At 36.6% G+C, this 19,395-nt stretch overlaps 1 protein-coding gene across 1 annotated transcript; it reads left to right on the forward strand.

The window, feature by feature from the left end:
- Window positions 1–8,021: 8,021 nt before the first annotated feature.
- LOC136208805 (uncharacterized) lies at window positions 8,022–18,559 on the forward strand. The gene is made up of 18 exons (XM_066000048.1): window positions 8,022–8,254; window positions 8,953–9,022; window positions 9,316–10,245; window positions 10,331–10,477; window positions 10,600–10,713; window positions 11,233–11,291; window positions 11,606–11,672; window positions 11,824–11,875; window positions 11,983–12,075; window positions 12,200–12,283; window positions 12,414–12,802; window positions 13,484–13,545; window positions 14,013–14,082; window positions 14,498–14,578; window positions 14,713–14,814; window positions 15,167–15,291; window positions 16,111–16,207; window positions 18,010–18,559. The coding sequence occupies exons 1-18, from the start codon at window positions 8,208–8,210 to the stop codon at window positions 18,100–18,102; spliced, it is 2,682 nt and encodes an 893-aa protein (XP_065856120.1). The 5' UTR covers window positions 8,022–8,207; the 3' UTR covers window positions 18,103–18,559.
- The last annotated feature ends 836 nt before the right edge of the window (window positions 18,560–19,395 follow it).

The raw sequence follows: 19,395 nt of genomic DNA on the forward strand, positions 1-19,395 counted from the left end.
GCGTCAATTGAGACGGCTTATAAATATACTTGCATCAAATGAGACGGTTTATGAATATAATTGCGTCAATGAAGACGGCTTATGAATATAGTTGCGTCAATTGAGACGGCTTATGAATATAATTGCGTCAATAGAGACAGCTTATGAATATAGTTGTGTCAATTGAGACGGCTTATGAATATAATTGCGTCAATTAAGACGGCTTATGAATAATAATTACGTCGCTTGGGACGGCTTATGAATAATAATTGCGTCGCTTAGGACGGCTTATGGATAATGGTTGCGTCCCTTGGGACGATTTGTGAATAATTGTGGCGTCGCTTGGGACGGTTTTCGAGGAGTAGATGAATATATACACGTCCGGAGACGGCCTTTGAGAATAAATGAAATAAATACACGTCCAGAGACGGTCTTCGAGAATAAATGAATATATACACGTCCGGAGACGGCCTTCAAGAATAAATGAAATAAATACATGTCCGGAGACGGTCTTCGAAAATAAATGAATATATACACGTCCGGAGACGGCCTTCGAGAATAAATGAAATAAATACACGTCCAGAGATGGTCTTCGAGAATAAATGAATATGTACACGTCCGGAGACGGCCTTCGAGAATAAATGAAATAATTACACGTCCGGAGACGGTCTTTGAGAATAAGTGAATATATACACATTCGGAGACGGCCTTCGAGAATAAATGAAATAAATACACGTCTAGAGATGGTCTTCGAGAATAATAAATGAAATAATTACACGTCCATAGACGGTCTTCGAGAATAAGTGAATATATACACCTTCGGAGACGGCCTTCGAGAATAGATGAAATAAATACACGTCCAGAGACGGTCTTCGAGAATAATAAATGAAATAATTACACGTCCGGAGACGGTCTTCGAGAATAAGTGAATATATACACGTCCGGAGACGGTCTTCGAGAATAAGTGAATATATACACGTCCGGAGACGGCCTTCGAGAATAAATGAAATAAATACACGTTCGGAGATGGTTTTCGAGAATAAGTGAATATATACACGTCCGGAGACGACCTTCGAGAATAAATGAAATAAATACATGCCCGGAGACGGTCTTCGAGAATAAATGAATATATACATGTCCGGAGATGACCTTCGAGAATAAATGAAATAAATACACGTCCGGAGACGGTCTTCGAGAATAAGTGAATATATACACATCCGGAGACGGCCTTCGAGAATAAATGAAATAAATACACGTCCGGAGACGGTCTTCGAGAATAAATGAATATATACACGTTCGGAGATGGCCTTCGAGAATAAATGAAATAAATACATGTCCGGAGACGGCCTTCGAGAATAAATGAATATATACACGTCTAGAGACGGCCTTCGAGAATAAATGAAATAAATACACGTCCGGAGATGGTCTTTGAGAATAAATATATATATATATATATATATATATATATATATATATATATATATATATATATGTCTAGAGACGGTCTTCAACAAATAAATGAATATACACGTCTAGAGACGACCTTCGAGAAATAGATGAATATACGCGTCCAGAGACGGCCCTCGACAAATAAGATAAATATACGCGCACGGAGACGGCCTTCGATAAATAGATAAAGATATACACGTCCCGAGACGGTCTTCGAGAGATAGATAAATATACACGTCCGGAGACGGTCTTCGAAAAATAGATAAATATACGCGTCTAGAGACGGCCCTCGAAAAATAAGATAAATATACGTGTCCGGAGACGGCCTTCGACAAATAGATAAAGATATACACGTCCCGAGATGGCCTTCGAGAGATAGATAAATATACACGTCCGGAGACGGTCTTCGACAAATAGATAAATATACGCGTCCAGATACGGCCTTCGACAAATAAGTGAAATAAATTGCTCGTGTACGATGGAGGGATACTATGTGCTTATTCCAAATGAGGAATAAAGAATAATTGCTTCAATATGTCCAGAAGTATTATGCTCTTGTTGAAAAATATTAGTGCTTGGAAAAATGTTGTTTAAAGTGCTTGCTTCCAGATATAAGGTAATAATGTAATTATGTATGAAATGGAAGTGTCATTGTGTAAGGATGAATGCAGGATACATCATAGAAAATATTATATCCATGATAAGTTAATGATCTCTTTAATTTGTGCAGTTTGTCATTTCGTAAGACATGTGTCCTCAAAGTGCCAATCAATAAGCCATGCATCATCAGGGAAATTGGCACATGGCATTCATAGTAAAAAGAGAGTTAAATAGGATACCTCTCTAATTGGCTTCTATGAACTTTAATCCCTCCTCTGCATGCTTCATCTTTTCTCTGCATTGAGATTTTTCTCTACTCTTTATTTTATGGGTTGACTGGACCGACCTCTACAGATTTAGAAGGAGCAGCTCGATGCGGACACACTCGGGCGGTGCAGATTGATACCAATTTTCAATATGCCTACTAGTCGGATGGGCTTGAATCAAGTAGCCATGCTCATGATAATCGGACAGCTTGAATCGAGGCAACAAAATTCATGATGAAAAACAGATCCGCAAATGTGTTCGGATAGCACAAACAGTAGATGCGAAGAGGTCCGAGTTGGCTCTAGGTATCGAGCGATTGTGAATCGACATTAGAAGGACCTCAGATTACAGGTGTTACTCGGATGCGAGGGTGATCTCAAGTTTCGAATAGCTTCTAACTTCGAGAGTAATTCGAACAAAAAGGGGTCGATTTGGATAGAGCTTCGAATGAGCTTCCGATTTCGAAACAAGTACTTTGACGGGGCTTCCGATTTCCCGAGGAGGACTTCGACGGAGCTTCCTATTTTAGCGGAGAGGTTCCGCCTTCGAACTTTGATTGGATTCGAGGACCTACAAGTGAGCTTGTTAATTATCTTCTATGTATTTTCACACTCTTGTTTACTGCTTTGTTTGTTCCTCCTATTTGTTCGACCTCCCCCTGCCTTTAATGTGTAGATTTGTGTGAACCGACATCTATAGATTTGGAAGGAGCTGTCCAACATGGTCACACCCGGACGGTGTAGATAGACACCAATTGGGCAATCCTGAGGAGGTCCAAATCGGCTAGCATATCCAAAGGGTGTGAATGGTAGATCCGGGGAGGTTCGGATTGGCTTCAGAAGTTCGGAAATTGCCGAACAACATCGAAAAGCCCAGAGATCATGGATCCACTTCAAAATGCTCGGAGAAGCACACATCGTCTTTGAAAGGTGTGTGGACCCGTTTTGAATAGTTAGAAATGCCGAAGGTCTGATCTCCACCTTTATGAATTGCAATATCTCTATCAAGGACCACTTTCCTGACCCTTTTTTAATGAAAATATGATCCAGGCCCACTAGAGCTATAATTCATGCTTAATGAGGCTTAGATTTGACGAAAGCTTTGCAACTCTCCAAAAATCTGAGTTTTATGCTCCTGGACTTTTGAAACTCGTTGGGTATTGATCAAAACCAAAGATTCCCTTCCATCAATGGTTAAAGGGAGAGACAGATTTGATGAATCGTGTGCTACTCCACGCTCACCGCACCAAATAATGAGGAAGTGGATCTTCGGAGTTCATCGGGTACAAAAGGCGAGGTTGCTTCCATTCCGCTCGTCGGACTTGCATCGGGGGAGGCCCCCGGTGTACACTCCGATGCTTAAGTTAGTAGGAGTATATAAGTAGAGAGATAAAGTAGTGTGTAGAGAGAGAGAGCTATACCTTCCATTTGTAGGGGTATTTATAGTGAATGTGGTGGGCTTATGGGTTTAGAAAGCCTTCGATCCATATTCCTCATCACTACCTATCGTATTATAGATGAGTATCACACATACTATACTCCTATGGCAGATATGGACTCACTAGTTTTTTCACTGCTCAATGAGTATGGAACCTTATCTTAATGGAAAAACTCAAGTGTACATGGATTTTCTCATATCTAATTCTTCTATCAAATCTACATCTATGTATTATTCTAATTGCAGATCTTTTTAGATAACACCGAGATTAAACTACAGTTGCTATAAGATACCATGCTCTTTTATAATAATTCAATATGCGTGTGTGAGTTGGACTCATATCTACTGAGTATCCTAATGGCATGACAAATATTTGGTCTTGTACACATCATAACGTACATCACAACTATCTATGATGCTTAGCATAAGGAACATTTCTCATGTTCAATCCTCTTTGTTGTGTTAAAGGACACATTTCAATGCGAAGAGACATACCATTGCCTATTGGACTGTCTACAGGTTTGAAATGTTGATGATGTATGTCTTTTAATACAATTGCAACAATTTGTTTAAACAATTTCTTGAAACCTTAATTCTAGGGACATATGTTACTTAACCTATGTAATCCATTTCAAAATTGAACTTAACCCGACTTTGATTTGGCGGTAAATTTCACTCATGGTGTACAACCTTTACTCTAAATCACACTTTGGTGTACAACCTTCAATTTGTCTCACTAATATATATGAACTTATAGGTGACCTCCCACTATGGTGTATAGCAGGTAAAAATGACCGGTCAACTCGAAGTCAACGCACCACATCAGCCGTTTGACCGGTCAAAAAGTCAAAAATTGACCCATCATATAAAATTACATTTATACCCTTGTTTTCTTCTCTCCTTCTCTCTCTGGTAATATTAATGCCTAAAGCTAAATTTGTGAACATCAATGGCAGTAACAGCTTCAACCTTGAGTAAATTTCTATCTATCTTCATCCTCTTCCTCCATCTGGGTTTGCTTCACTTTTAAATCTAAATATCAACCTTCCAAAAATACAAAGTCTCTCTCTCTTAATTTTTCCATTTCTTATTTATCTTCTTCGCAAAACTCTCTCTTCCTCTTTACCCTCTTAATCAACACTCCAAAATTTTTATAGATTCTCCCAAGACTTATTCTGCAAATCATGTTAGTCTAAATGAAGGATGCACAAGAGCTTGGGGGTACAAATCACATCTCATATATATTTATATATATATTTGGGTTTACTGAAATTTAAATTAGGATTTTAAAAAATAGTTATGATTAAGAATCAAATTCGATGGAAATGTCTCTTGCTTCTTAGTCCAGTTTAGCAGATGATCTTCTCAGACGAATATTTATTAAACTCAACACTGGTTTAGACTTTCATCGGAGCCATCGCGTCTGCTTCTCATGGTAACTAGTTGTCTCCGCCGTTATCTCCGCTCATACCCAGATACCGTTTCTATTAGTACTCAATAGAGAAGAAGAAAGTTGCAGTCATTTCGATACCCTGAGAGAAAAAAAATAATAATAAAACTGAAGAAATGGATTTATGAATTTACAACCACTAGATTTGTAATTCAATGTCTAATGGGTGGTTACTAGCCTAGATCTTTATTGTACAAAGGTCATCTCTGAAACCCAATTTCAGAAACTAAAATCTTTCTTTCTCCAGCAACCACATTTTCATTCGTTTGATAAAAAAAATTCATGGTCTCATAAAAAAAAAGCATCACCTCAATTAATGAGAAATATTGTGTTGTTTTGGTATTATGGGTCACAAAACCTTGCATTTTACAGACCAGCTCTTCAAACAGGCTCATCACATACTTAAAAAGAGGTTAGATAGAGAGAGGAGTTAAAGAGAGAAAAAAAATTGGAGAGAGAAAAAAATAGAGGGGAAGAGGATGAATGAATAAGATGAAAGGATGGGGGATAAGGGTAAAAAAGAGAAATATATAAAATTAATTTTTTTATAATTTGAGGGTCCCACTTTTATTAATGAAAATGATGAAAAAGGCTGATGTGGCACATTGACTTCGAGTTGATCGGTCATTTTTAACTGTTGTACACTATAGTGGGAGGTCACCTATAAGTTCATATATATTAGTGAGACAAATTGAAGGTCGTACACCAAAGTGTGATTTAGGGTAAAGGTTGTACACCATGAGTGAAATTTACCCTTTGATTTGGTTTACATATACAATGCCATTTCAATCTATGAGGATGTCATCAATGTATAATGACAAGAAGATAAATTTGCTTTTAGAGCATAACGGTCTTCTTCAATTGGATTGAAGTAATTCAATATCAATTCATTGTGAAATCTAATGTACCATTGTTTATAAGATTGTTTCAAGCCATAAATTGATTTACTCGATTTGCGAAGCTTTCGTTCGCAGTCTTGGTTCGATGAAACCTATAGGTTGACCCATATAGATTTCTTTGTTTAGTTCTCCATTTGAGAAGGACAATATTTACATCCATTTGATATAACTCTAGGTTCAAACTTGTCACAATAGCTAGAATTAGTCTCATTGATATAAACCTTACAATAAATGAGAATGTCTCCTCAAAGTCTCTCATTTTCTATTGTGTATAGCCTTTAGCGATCAAGTGATCTTTATTTCTTTCAATATTATCATCAACCTTTCACTTTATATTGAGAATACACTTGTTCCCAATTACTTTTCGCCCCTATGGAATACACTTATTATTCCATTGCTTAATCCACTTGCCCTCTTCGGGACATGCGAGAGCTTTTTGGATATTTCTGAGCTCCGTGCCGTCTTGAGTAGTTAAAGGAGTCGTGCTTCGATACTAAATCGTCAGTTTTAGACTTTTACCTTTTAGTACCACGCGTTTTCGAATCTAGATAAACATATGTTGTACATTCGTCATAGTTTCGAGTACTCTCACTTGAGCCATATTCCATACTCCCACTTAAGGCAAGATCTAGATCATTCGTAACGTTTTGAGGTACCATAACATTTTCTTGCTCCTCAAAATTTCTCCCACTCGAATGGAGAGGTCGGTTTGAGTAATTCTTAGAACAAAGTAAGATCATGGTCAATTTCGCCTAAGTTAGGGAACTTTTTCTCTAACAAGATAATGTCTTTGTGATTCAAATTTTCTCACTCTTCATTGTTTTCTCCTACTAGAACATATCCTTTCGATACGTCTGAATATCTTATAAAGATTTTCTTTTACCTCTTGGGACTAGTTTCATAAAACTTGTTCGAGGTATTATGATAAAAACAGTGTAATCCCATAATTTAAGTTGACTTAAATTGAGTTTGCTATATAACCATAACTCATATGGAGTAGAGGTGACCGATTTGGAGGGCACTCAGTTCAGAACATAAATGGTTGTAACTAGAAAATATCTTTTCAATAATTATTAAATTTGCTTTAGCCAACATAGACCTAATCATATTGAGAAAAGTTTAATTCCTCCTCTCGACAACATCCTTTTGTCACATAGCGCGCTGTATTGATAACTAATGTTCAATTTCTTTTCATCACATAAAACTTTGAATTAATCTAAAATATATACCTGATCATGCTCAGTTCTTAGAGCTTTGATCTTTCTATCTAATTGATTCTCAACAAAGTTCATAAACTTTCTGAAACATATTAATGCTTTAGATTTGTGAGAAATCAAGACCATACTAGATATAGTCAACAACGAAAGTGATGAAATAACATAAAGCCTCATGCTTTGTTCTCACATTTATCGAAAGCGGATAAATTCTCGTTTTTATCAAAGTGCAAACATAAGATTTTTATTGTTTAAATGTCATGCAAGACAGGCTGAGAGGAGCAGTAGCTTATGAATTGCTCACTAATTTTACAAATCTAATTACGACTTTTTGAATCAACATGTAATGAATAAGTGTGTAAGTATTATACTTTATTCAACGTAAAATATTTTTCTAATATTTTTTTATTTAATATTTTTCAAAATATAATATTTTTCTAAAATTAAACATAACATATTCATTATTTTTGTTTTATGATTTTTCTTATTAATTTAGAGAGTGTTTTCTTGGCTATTTCAATTTTGTATCCTCTTTAGTTTGAATTTATATAAACTTTTTCTTTTTTAAGAATATAAACTTTATTCATTTTCGTGTTTTTCTTGTATTTTTTTTTGCCTTAACAAAATAATATATGATATATATATATATATATATATATAAATGGTAGTGTTACAAATTAACTGCCAAAAAAAATAAGAAGCACGTGAGCATTGTTTTTATTTGTATCCTTCCTCCCAACTGAACATTCATTAACGACTATGACTCAGTTGCAGAATCACCATTTTCAACTCTTCTTCTTCTCCCTCTTCTTCGAATCCCCAAAACAATATTTCCAATTCTGTTACCTCAAATCAAGGATCTTGACAAATCTCGCCAAATCCTCATCCATATTCCAAGTTTGTTGATCGAATATGACGGATAACACCTTTAATCTCCTCCACAATGTCGATAACCGACGGTATATGCTTCATACCTACCTTGCACATTCACATACTTTCAAATTCATATTTGCTTCCACGCGTCACTTTCTGCTAAAGTTTCGCTAATTTCTTTGAAGAGTTCTTACTCTTATTTTCTTTTGATGCAAAAGCTCGTATGTTGATCTTTTTTGAACTGCTTCCTTTGGATTCGTAGCTGAATATGTTACTGTCGAAATTAAAAAATTTGATTGATGTTGTTTTTCTTTTCTTTTCTTTTCTCAATTTCATTGCGCTTTAGTTGATATCGCTGATGGAAAATTGAACATATAATCGAACTTCTCTTGTTCTTGTTCTTGTTCTTATTCTTCTTATTCTATTGATGATAACGCACGGATAGGGCTAGGCTAGATTGTTCGTATTTTGTGGTATGAGGAATAGAGTTGTGAAACTGGTTTAATAGAGAAGAGAGCTATGGGAATTAGAATTTTATTAATATTTTGTATGAAGTATGTTGTTGTCCTTGTTGAGTAGGCGCTCATTGGAGGTTGATTCGAGGTTAGTTTCGTTTCGATTCGGTTCACATGTCTTTTCTTCTTCCGTTTTTGCCTTATTTTCATTCTTTCTCTGCGCAATATTTGTGTTTTTACAATATTGAATCTCCTTACCTCAAGGATCTTTGGGGTTCGTTCAGTTAGTTTTACATGTATTATATCTAATAGTATATCATTCTATTTAGGGATGCCTATGGATTTGCTTTGAGACCTCAACATATACAAAGATATAGAGAGTACGCAAATATATACAAGGTATACTTCTGTTCTGAAGTGCTTTTCATGGTAACAGGACAGTTGATGTTGTTCCTATAAAAGTTTTCTTCGTATAAGGAATGAAATGATAAAAGAGACAAGTTTCCGCTTTTGTACATGCAATATTTCAACTTCCTACTTTATTGTAAACTATCCTTAAGATGTCACTCCTCTAGATTATTTGATGAGATGTTTTCTATTGAGAATAAAAGAATGGATTGTGTAGAAGTAAAAAGAGAAAAAAGATATGTTGTTTTTTCTTGTACTTATTAGTGAGATATTCATGATATCAGGAGGAAGAAGGGGAAAGATCAGAAAAATGGAGATTTTTCCTTGAACAGCAAGAAGAATCTGATCAATCTTGTTCATTTAAAGAGGAATCTAAAGCGAGATTGGAGACTGAAACTTTTGAATTGGGAGAAGAGAGCATTTCCAAAAGGGGTCAAGAGGGGAATGATTCAAGTGAGAAGAAGGATTCTGATGGTTCAACAGAATGTGATCATAGAAAGGAAGTGCAACCTTCTGCGGAACCACCTGAGACGGATGGGGAACTTTCACTGGAGCCTGAGACCAAGGTACAACTTTTTGTGAAACCTGAGTCAGAGGTGCAACTTTCAGGGAAACCTGAGGAAGAAGTGAAGTCAGTTGAACCTGAGGCAGAGGTGCAAGTATCAGTGGAACCTAAGGCAGAGGTGCAGCTTTCAGAGGAATACCAGAAGAAGCTGCAGGATCCAGAAGAACCTGGAAAGGAGGTACAGAACTTTGGAGAACCTGAAAAGGAGGTAGAGCATTCAGGAGAACTTCAAAACCAGAATTCCACAGAAACCAAAGAGCTAGTTCAGCATTCAGAAGAATCAGAAAACAGTGTGCTGCTTTTGGAAGAACCTAAAAAGGAGGAACAGCTTTCAAAGGAAGAAAGGGCTAGTAAAATTCGAACATGGGATGGGATTAGACAATCCCTTCTTCCACTTGAGAATATGATGAGGTCGCGTGTCAAGAACATAAAGACTACAAAAGAAAAAACTGCAAGTGGAGATCATCTTCTGTCCACAAAAGAGTCAGAGGATGTTGAGGGGGAGGAGGTCTGTGTTAATGATGCTTTAGATGAAAAGATCAGTGTATCCGCAGAAGAAAAAAATGCTTATGAGACTTCTTTATATGCTTGGAAAGAAGAACTTGAGTTCCTTGTTCGTGGAGGAGTACCGAAGGATCTCAGAGGAGAGGTAAAGCTGATACTGTGGATTTTTTCATCTTCTTTGGCTTCTTACACTGTAAAATAAATACATGTTCATGATTTCTGCACTATAGGTATGGCAAGCTTTTATTGGTGTAAAAGCGCGTCGTGTTGAGAGATACTATGAGGAGTTGGTGGCTGAAGAATCTGATGCTGACAAAAACGAAGACAATAGTAACTCCGCTGGTGCATTCAGGAAATGGAAAAGGCAGATTGAGAAGGTCGTTAGATGCATGCGCCTAGAACTTTATCGTTCAATCTTTTAATTTGTAGGTGCTACTTCTTTTGCTTTGGGTTGTAATCGGGGTTTCTCTTTAGAATGATTTTTATGTATAAATTGCAGGATATACCACGAACTTTCCCGGGTCATCCTGCTTTAGATGAACATGGAAGAGATTCCTTGAGGCGTTTACTTTTAGCATATGCACGGCATAATCCCTCTGTTGGTTATTGTCAGGTAGTGGGTTCCTAACCTAATCTTTGTCTGTGTAATCTAACTCACAAGCAAATAATGTTTGATTTATTTGTTTCAATCTTTGCTGAGTAGGATTTGTGTACACATTGTTATCTGAGTAAAACTGAAGTCTCCTGAACATTATAAAAGACCACCCATCGAGAAGGAAAAGAAAATAGAGTCCTTGTGGCGAATGCTAGTGTTGCTCTCCTTATGACACTCACCTTCTCTTCCTTTGTACATGAAAAAGGGAAAAAGAATTAGGAAAGCAAGTTAAGGAAGTCCTCCTTAGGTCACCCAAAAGAATAATTTTGCAATGTTGAATAATATGATATATTCTGCCGCAAATGATGTTATTCCCATTGGTTATGTTGGATTTATATGCTAAGGGTTGCACTTAGTCGTCTTCTTACTATATAATCCTTGTATATCTTCATTTATGTGGAACCATCAAAAGATTTGATTAGCACAGATTTGTATAACCAATTCTCATTATTAACTTTAGTATGAAAATAAATGCAGGCTATGAATTTCTTTGCTGGATTATTGCTACTTCTGATGCCTGAGGAAAATGCCTTTTGGTATGTTTGAGAAGTCTATCTCTTTTCTCTTTCATTATTACAAAACCAAAAATTTATTGACACTTCGTCCCAAAAAAAAAAAAGCACACCTCTCATTGGAGATTGGCATATCTGGAGCCAAGCGTTTCATCTTTCTCTCTCTCTGCAATGTAAAGATTTCACGACTTCTTTAAAAAAATATTACACTATCCTGTTATCAATTGTCTACTGTACATGAGTATATTGCATATTTATTGATGGTTTTATGTATTCTTATGTATGCAATTAAACAGAGAAGCTTGATGAATCATCGGCTTGTTTTGTTGAATTTTCAGGGCATTTGTGGGCATTATTGATGACTATTTTGATGGCTACTACACTGAAGAAATGATAGAATCTCAGGTGCGAGTCATCCATAGTCAAAATCAGTTGTTTCTACTTTGTCATACATGTAGATCTTTGTGTGTATTATATGATAGCCAAACTATTTATGTTGAGAGCAGTGACTTTTTAGTTGTTTGATCTTTTATTAAACCAGTTCTTTTATCATTAGGTGGACCAACTTGTTTTTGAGGAGTTAATGCGAGAAAGGTTTCCTAAACTGGGTTTGTCTATGTTCAGAACTGGTTATGCTAGCATTTTCTGTTTTCTTCTTATTCTCATAGGATCTGTGGATAGTTTTTTTTATTCTATTTATATGCCTTTGGTGCAGTTAATCATCTGGATTACTTGGGAGTGCAGGTGGCATGGATCTCCGGACCTTGGTTCCTTTCCATCTTTGTGAACATGCTTCCCTGGGAAAGTGGTGAGCTTATGGATTTTGCATGTCAATAAAATCTCAAATTGATTTTCTCTTTTTGGTTGATTATGTTTTATACTATTTTTAGTTTCAAGATTGATTTTGAACCTGCTGATTTCTTTTTCTTCAGTCCTCCGAGTTTGGGATGTTCTTCTTTTTGAAGGAAATCGGGTGATGTTGTTTCGAACTGCACTTGCTTTAATGGAATTATATGGTACTGGTTAATGCATATAATCAAGTATTCTTGCTTTTAATATCTTCCATATTCAAATTTTTCAGGTAAATTGTAATTTATATGTCTAGGGCCTTAATAGAATAATTATTTTTCGTGCCATTTTCTGTAGGTCCAGCATTAATGACTACCAAAGATGCTGGGGATGCGATTACTTTGTTGCAATCCCTTGCTGGGTCAACATTTGATAGCAGCCAACTCGTTTTTACTGCTTGCATGGGTTTTTTGGCTGTAAATGAAGCTAGATTGCAAGAGTTGAGAAAAAAGCATAGGCCATCTGTTCAAATAGTAATTGAGGAAAGATCAAAAGGTGGTAAAGTTTGGAAGGATTCAAAAGGGCTTGCATCTAAGCTATATAGTTTCAAGCATGAGCCCGGATCCCTAACTGAAGACAAAAACACTTCAGAAGGAGAGAAGAAGTCTAAATCAGCTACTAGTCTGGATGCTTTGCTTGATAGCCTAGGAGCTGAAGGTGATTCGCTACCAGATCTTCAAGAACAGGTACCTTTCTCTTTTCCTTCTCTTCTCTTTAGATTGTTGATGCCTAATTGTAATCTGCTACCTCAATGCCAGTTCAATTCTTAAAAGTCCGAACCAGCCATTCTGGGTTCCTTTTTATCATTGACATATCATTGAAAAGTGAAAACTCTCTGTGGCCTTCATCTGATGTTAGATGGTGTGAACTACTTTGGTGCTAAGACCTATGTTTTACGGAAACAGACACCAGGAAACATTATTTCTAAAAAAACATAGCTAGGAAACGGAAAGAGAAACAGACACGAAGTGCGAAAACTCTATTGAAGAGTTTCTGTGCAACATAGGCTAAGGCTCCTTTAACCTTTATGAAGCAATATGATGGTTCAGTTTCATAAATGATAATGAATTTTAACGCTATTTGGGAACTATTACTGAAGCCACTAGAAAATATATACTTGGCCTGAGATGTAGTAATAATAAACATTAATTTTGATCATAAGATTTTATGCCACATTATGCTACTTAAAATGGTTTCGTCGAACTTATACTCATGGTGGATGATCAATGTCAAACATTCCGTAATCCAATAATGTTTAAAGAAATATGGAGTTTATAATCTTCTTTCTTTCTTTGTATCATACACATTTGAAGAAAGAATCTGTTTCTAATCATTTTAAATTTCAGCAATTAACAGTTTTTGTGCAGGTGGTTTGGATGAAGGTTGAATTGTGCAGGCTGCTGGAGGAAAAAAGATCTTCCACACTCAGGTTCATACTTCTCTTGTGTCTACTTACTGCAACTTCTTAGGATGTATTAGTTTTATTTAGTGAATATGGCACAGTGGAAATGAAATGCATTCATCCTAGGAGTTAATATCATGCTGTCAGAATCCATATTTTTATTTCCTCATCAAATCCGCAGATTATGATGTCTGCAACTTGCATCGAAATATTCAGCTTCATTGTTTGTGTTGCTCTTATTATCCTGTATCCATTTTTCTGTTTAGCCTTCATGCACACCACAACAGAAGAGGTCGACGTCGAGTTCTGTGTCTAATAGTAGTTTCATCATACTGTTGATATCATTGGGACACTCGTGTTAACCAATAAGTGGAAACCAGTTTGAAAGCTATGAATGACTCATAAGAAGAATGTTTGATACTAATTTACCTATTATCTTGTAAATGTAGCAGTGAAAAGTTCATTTGTGTTTATTCGATCCTGTCCTTTTCCAGATCTGAAGAGTTGGAGACAGCACTCATGGAGATGGTCAAAGAAGATAATCGACTTGAATTGAGTGCAAAGGTACACTCAAAGTTTTACTTGGTAAATGATTGTTGCTTCTACTTATATTGAAAGTTATATGAGCTGAAGTTGGGTTACTGAGCTAGCTGAGTAACTCCCACTTGAACTTGATTGACTAGGCTTAATGCTCCAGCCAACTGAGTTGGAATTACCTGAGGGTTACTTGCTTGTTAACTCCATAGGCTCGACTGCTATTAAATCAACTTGACATCTACTAACTTTCTCCATTGCAATCTGAAGCAGTGGTTGCAGTTGTAATAAAACCTGACAAAGTGAATAAAACATATAAGATAGAGAGAAATACATCAACGATACACTAGCAGAAAGATTCTTTCATCTCTTCTTAAGCTGAATGTTCTTTATTTCAGCTTATTGCCACTTAATTTGCTTCTAATGCTTGAGATCCATTCTGCAGATTGAGCGATTGGAGTTTGACGTTAACGAGCTTCGGCAAATCCTTTCTGATAAAAAAGAACAGGAAGCTGCAATGATCCAGGTTAACATAACAAAATTTGTAGTCATTTTTTTTAATAGGTGAATATTTACTCTAATATCTGCTCATGGAAGAATGATCTATGCTTATCCTGTGTGTAGTCCTATATATATAGTTTATTATTGTTTAATTTATAGGTCCTAATGCGGGTAGAGCAAGAGCAGAGGATAACTGAAGAAGCTCGTGTAAGTGCTGAGCAAGATGCAGCTGCTCAGAGATATGCAGTAACTGTACTTCAGGTATTCTCCTCTTCTCTCTGGGTTTCTTGTTATTTCTGATTGCCATAGGTAGATCTATTCATTTCTTGAAAATGCAAAGATTGCTAAATTCATTTCTTGGAAGAAGCATATTCTTCACTTTCCAAGCTAAATTTATCAATATATTAGCATCCTCTTGGCACATTTTACTTGTACCTGGTCTTGGCAAGAAAAATTGTGAAACAGTCGTTTAATTAGATAACTGGAGGTTCATGTCTTCTTTAATCAAAGCATAACAAATTAATACCTCAGGAACTTGAACATTATTTTTCCTCTCTCCATTTTTACAGCATACATACAGCTGTATTTATTCACAATACAATTATATGTACAGGAGAAATATGAGAAGGCTATGGCTTCACTTGCTCAGATGGAGAAAAGGGTCGTTATGGCAGAATCAATGTTGGATGCTACAAGAAATTATGAATCTGGCCAAGCTAAAGCTCTATCTTCTCCAAGGTACAAGGAAAATCATCAACTTTTCTTGCTTTTATGTAGCAAAGATCATATGCTTGAAAACAATTGATATTAGCCACATGAATATATGTAATATGATGCCATGAGAAGTAATTTAACAATTCAAGTTATGCTTTCTGAAACTCCTATTACCCTGTCCAGCCAACTGCAAGCAAATATCTATTAACAGGTTATCGCCTTTCTCAGTGGGATTTGTTTTAGATGTTTCGTTGTCATTGAGGAGGCAGATGTGCCTCATGAACCATTCACCTCGATGTAGAAATTTCTCTTTGTGGTATTTGTTTGGAATTTCAATTTGGCAAAAAAATCAATATACCATGAACCGAAGTCATGCATGTCACTCTAGGTATAACCGCAACTAATTTCATACTACCTGATTTGAAGAGACTTATTCCTTATTTTCATCTACTTCCAGTAGTGGTAGACGTCCGACATTGCTTAATTAGGAAGCTCTATGACTCCTTATATATGTGAAACAATTCTCTTCCTTTAAAGTACCTTTTGGAGCGAGGTAGGTCTTTGTTTACATGGTATCGGAGCCTTGTATTTAAATGTTGGGTCACCCATGGATATTTGTTTCACGCTCCACATGGTTCTTGGTGTGAGGGAGGTGTGTTAGATTAATAAGTGCTTGCATACTTCAATGCATATGGTTGGTTGTGACTCTTGATTTTTTTTCACACTTCTAGAGCCAGATTTTTTTTTCTTTCTCCATCAACATCTCTGTTTTGAGGATTTTATGCATGTGTGTGAATATGTTCTTTAAATCCATGTAACAATAATATGCAATTTCACTTATAGGTTAGGGTCAGCAGCAAGCAATCAAAGTTCTGTGTCCAGTCCTGTAAGAAAGTTGAGCATACTGAAATTTGGCTTTGGCTGGCGTGACAGAAGCAAGGCAAGTGCTTATACTTTTACCAAAATTTTGGATAAATTACATTCATGGCCCCTAAACTATACGGCTACTCACATTATAAACTTCATTTCTTGACATAAAATTCTTGAACTTTACATTCTATACCATTAAAGTCCAAATCAACAAAAAATAGTTAAAAAATTAATGAAAGGATGAGGTAAAATAGGTACTTCACTATAATTTCATGAATAAAAAAAGAGTCAACAACAACAACAACAACAACAACAAAGCCTTAGTCCCGAAATGATTCGGGGTCGGCTAACATGAACCATCATATAAAACCGTGAAAATCAAGTCGTGTCAGCGACACAGATTCGCTCCCTCCACTCCGTCCTATCCACTACCATATTTTCCTCAATTCCCAATAAACTCATATCACTCTCGATCACCCTCCTCCAAGTTTGCTTAGGTCTTCCCCTACCCCTCACCACTACATCCCTTTGCCACTCTTCGGTTCTCCTAACCGGCGCATCAAGCGCTCTACGTCTCACATGGCCAAACCACCTTAGTCGGTTTTCTCTCATTTTATTCTCAATAGATGTAACCCCTACTTTTGTCCTAATTATTTCATTACGCACCCGGTCCTTTCTCGTGTGACCACACATCCATCTCAACATACGCATCTCCGCCACCGACATCTTATGGATGTGGCAGTGTTTCACTGCCCAACACTCCGTACCATATAACAATGCTGGTCTAATTGCCTTCCGGTAGAATTTTCCCTTCAATCTATTAGGCATGCCGGGATCACAAAGGAAACCCGTAGCACTCTTCCACTTCGACCAACCAGCTTTAATCCTATGGGCAACATCTCCATCTACTTCTCCATCCGTTTGGATAATAGATCCTAAATACCGGAAGCAATCCGAGGCCTGAACAACTCTCCCATCTAGGGTGATTGTCCCTGCCTCCCTACTCCTACGGCCGCTAAACTTACACTCCAAATATTCTGTCTTACTTCGACTCAACTTAAAGCCTCTAGATTCTAGAGTTTGCCTCCATAGTTCCAACTTCATCTCCACTCCTTCTTTCGTCTCATCAACCAACACAATATCATCTGCAAACAGCATGCACCATGGTATACCATCTTGAAGTGAACTTGTTAGTTCATCCATAACGATGGCAAAAAGAAATGGGCTTAGTGCGGAACCTTGATGCACTCCAATCGTAATAGGAAACTCTTCAGTTTTCCCAACACTAGTACGTACACTCGTGCATACTCCCTCATACATGTCCTTTATGATGTCAATATATTTCCGCGAAATGCCTTTCCTTATCAAGGCCCACCAAAGTACTTCCCTTGGTACCTTATCATATGCTTTCTCCAAGTCAATGAAAACCATATGCAAGTCTTTCTTCTTATTTCGATAGTGCTCCATTAATTGTCTCATTAGATGGATGGCTTCCATAGTTGATCTTCCCGGCATAAAGCCAAACTGGTTTTCCGAGATGTAGCCAAATTTGTCTAGGTTATCATTTCGTTAAATTGCCTTGCGGGTTTTTGTTGATTTGAAACTTTAATGTTAAAGAACATAAAGTTCAAGGATTTTTATGTCAAGAAATGAAGTTTAGGGGCCATAATGTTAGGGGTCGTAAATGTGTTTTACCCAAAAAAATCTGTTGGCTTAAGTTCATCCTCAAAGAAGGTTGAATGAATGCTAAAAATCTTTTAGAAAGCAGTCATAAATTGACAGAGAATAGTTGGACAAGAGTTCGTTTACATGTTGAAATGCAGAGAGTTCAACTCTAATTGTGGTTCTTCATCTGTTTTTAATATGTGACAGAACGCAGCAAATGAGGAGTCGGTTGCCAGTACAGCCAATAACGAGGAAAAAGATGCACAACAGAAAGAAAACAAAGACGAAGCGAAGATGTAGAATTTTCGGGAGCTTCATAGCATTCACTCAATTCTATCTGTAATCATGCATACAAAGATAGACCAAGTGATTCACTCATTCTTTGCTTACTCCCTTCTCTGTCATCTGTTCATCTTCTTCCAGAGAACAACCATATGTAAATTACAGTTCAGTTATAGCATTCTTTAATGCCATTGTTATTATTTAGATGAGTTTAACAGTGGAACTGGTTTTGTAAATATTTTTTCCTCAACATTTTCGTGCACGATGAACTCAGTTCGTTTTTGTTATGATGCATCAAAGTGAAGAAGATGCAACATGAAAGACAAGCTAAGCTGAAGACTGAGGTGTGATTTGAGTGATACCTGGTTTGAATTAGTTGTCACAGACTGAACTGTAACAACAGAACTGTAAAGAGTACAGAATAATGTTTAACAGGAGGATACATCTGCAATAATACTCCATTCATTGTTCTCTCTCTCTCATTTTTCTTCTGTAACTTCCTCTACTTTCTATCATTTTCTCACAAACCAATCAGCTATCCTAGTAAATAATAGGAAAGGCCGGAGCTTTCAATAACCTGTTACATTACAACACATACCGCCTTAGGTGTCCGTTTGATTTTCGTTACCGTGTATAGAGAGTATTTAGTTAGGAATTAGAAACATTTGCTAACTTTAGTTAATGCTGCAATTACATGTTGAAATGTTAAAAAATTTCCAGGTAGTGTAGTTTTTTAGGATGAGAAAGCGAAAGAGCCCAGCGAGAGACTGAACACAGCAAGATAGATCTCTGGGCATACAACAAACTGCTCAGGTTCTAAATATACTTCTGAGAAAGACATGTAGACCGGTATGCCAATGATGCAAAAATCGATAAGTAGGCGAAAATCAGATGTGTTATCTGCATAAATTCTTGAAAGCTAAAACCTGTACATAAATATTTGCTTGCCGGGCATAAATTCTTGAAAGCTAAAACCTGTACATAAGTTTATATTTGCTTGTCGGGTACCAGGAATCGAAGCTATTTCGGAGAAGCAACAATACAACATTTCAAATCGCGGTATATGACAAATGTTCCCATCGCCTCCACACTATATGCGTCCCTATAAGTGGATCGTGCTTGTGCCTTAACTATCATATTAGTTTAGTGTGAAATGAGTTAATCCTAATCCAATCTAAAAAATTCGTGGCATGAACATGTCACCAATCGGGCTCATATTGTATCGTGTTTGTCGCTCACATGTAATTTTACTACCTTTGTTAATGGGGATATTTAAAATTATAAAAAGATATAGTAATTCGAGATAATGTG

Source organism: Euphorbia lathyris, chromosome 10, assembly GCF_963576675.1.
Source record: "Euphorbia lathyris chromosome 10, ddEupLath1.1, whole genome shotgun sequence".
Lineage (NCBI taxonomy): Eukaryota > Viridiplantae > Streptophyta > Magnoliopsida > Malpighiales > Euphorbiaceae > Euphorbia > Euphorbia lathyris.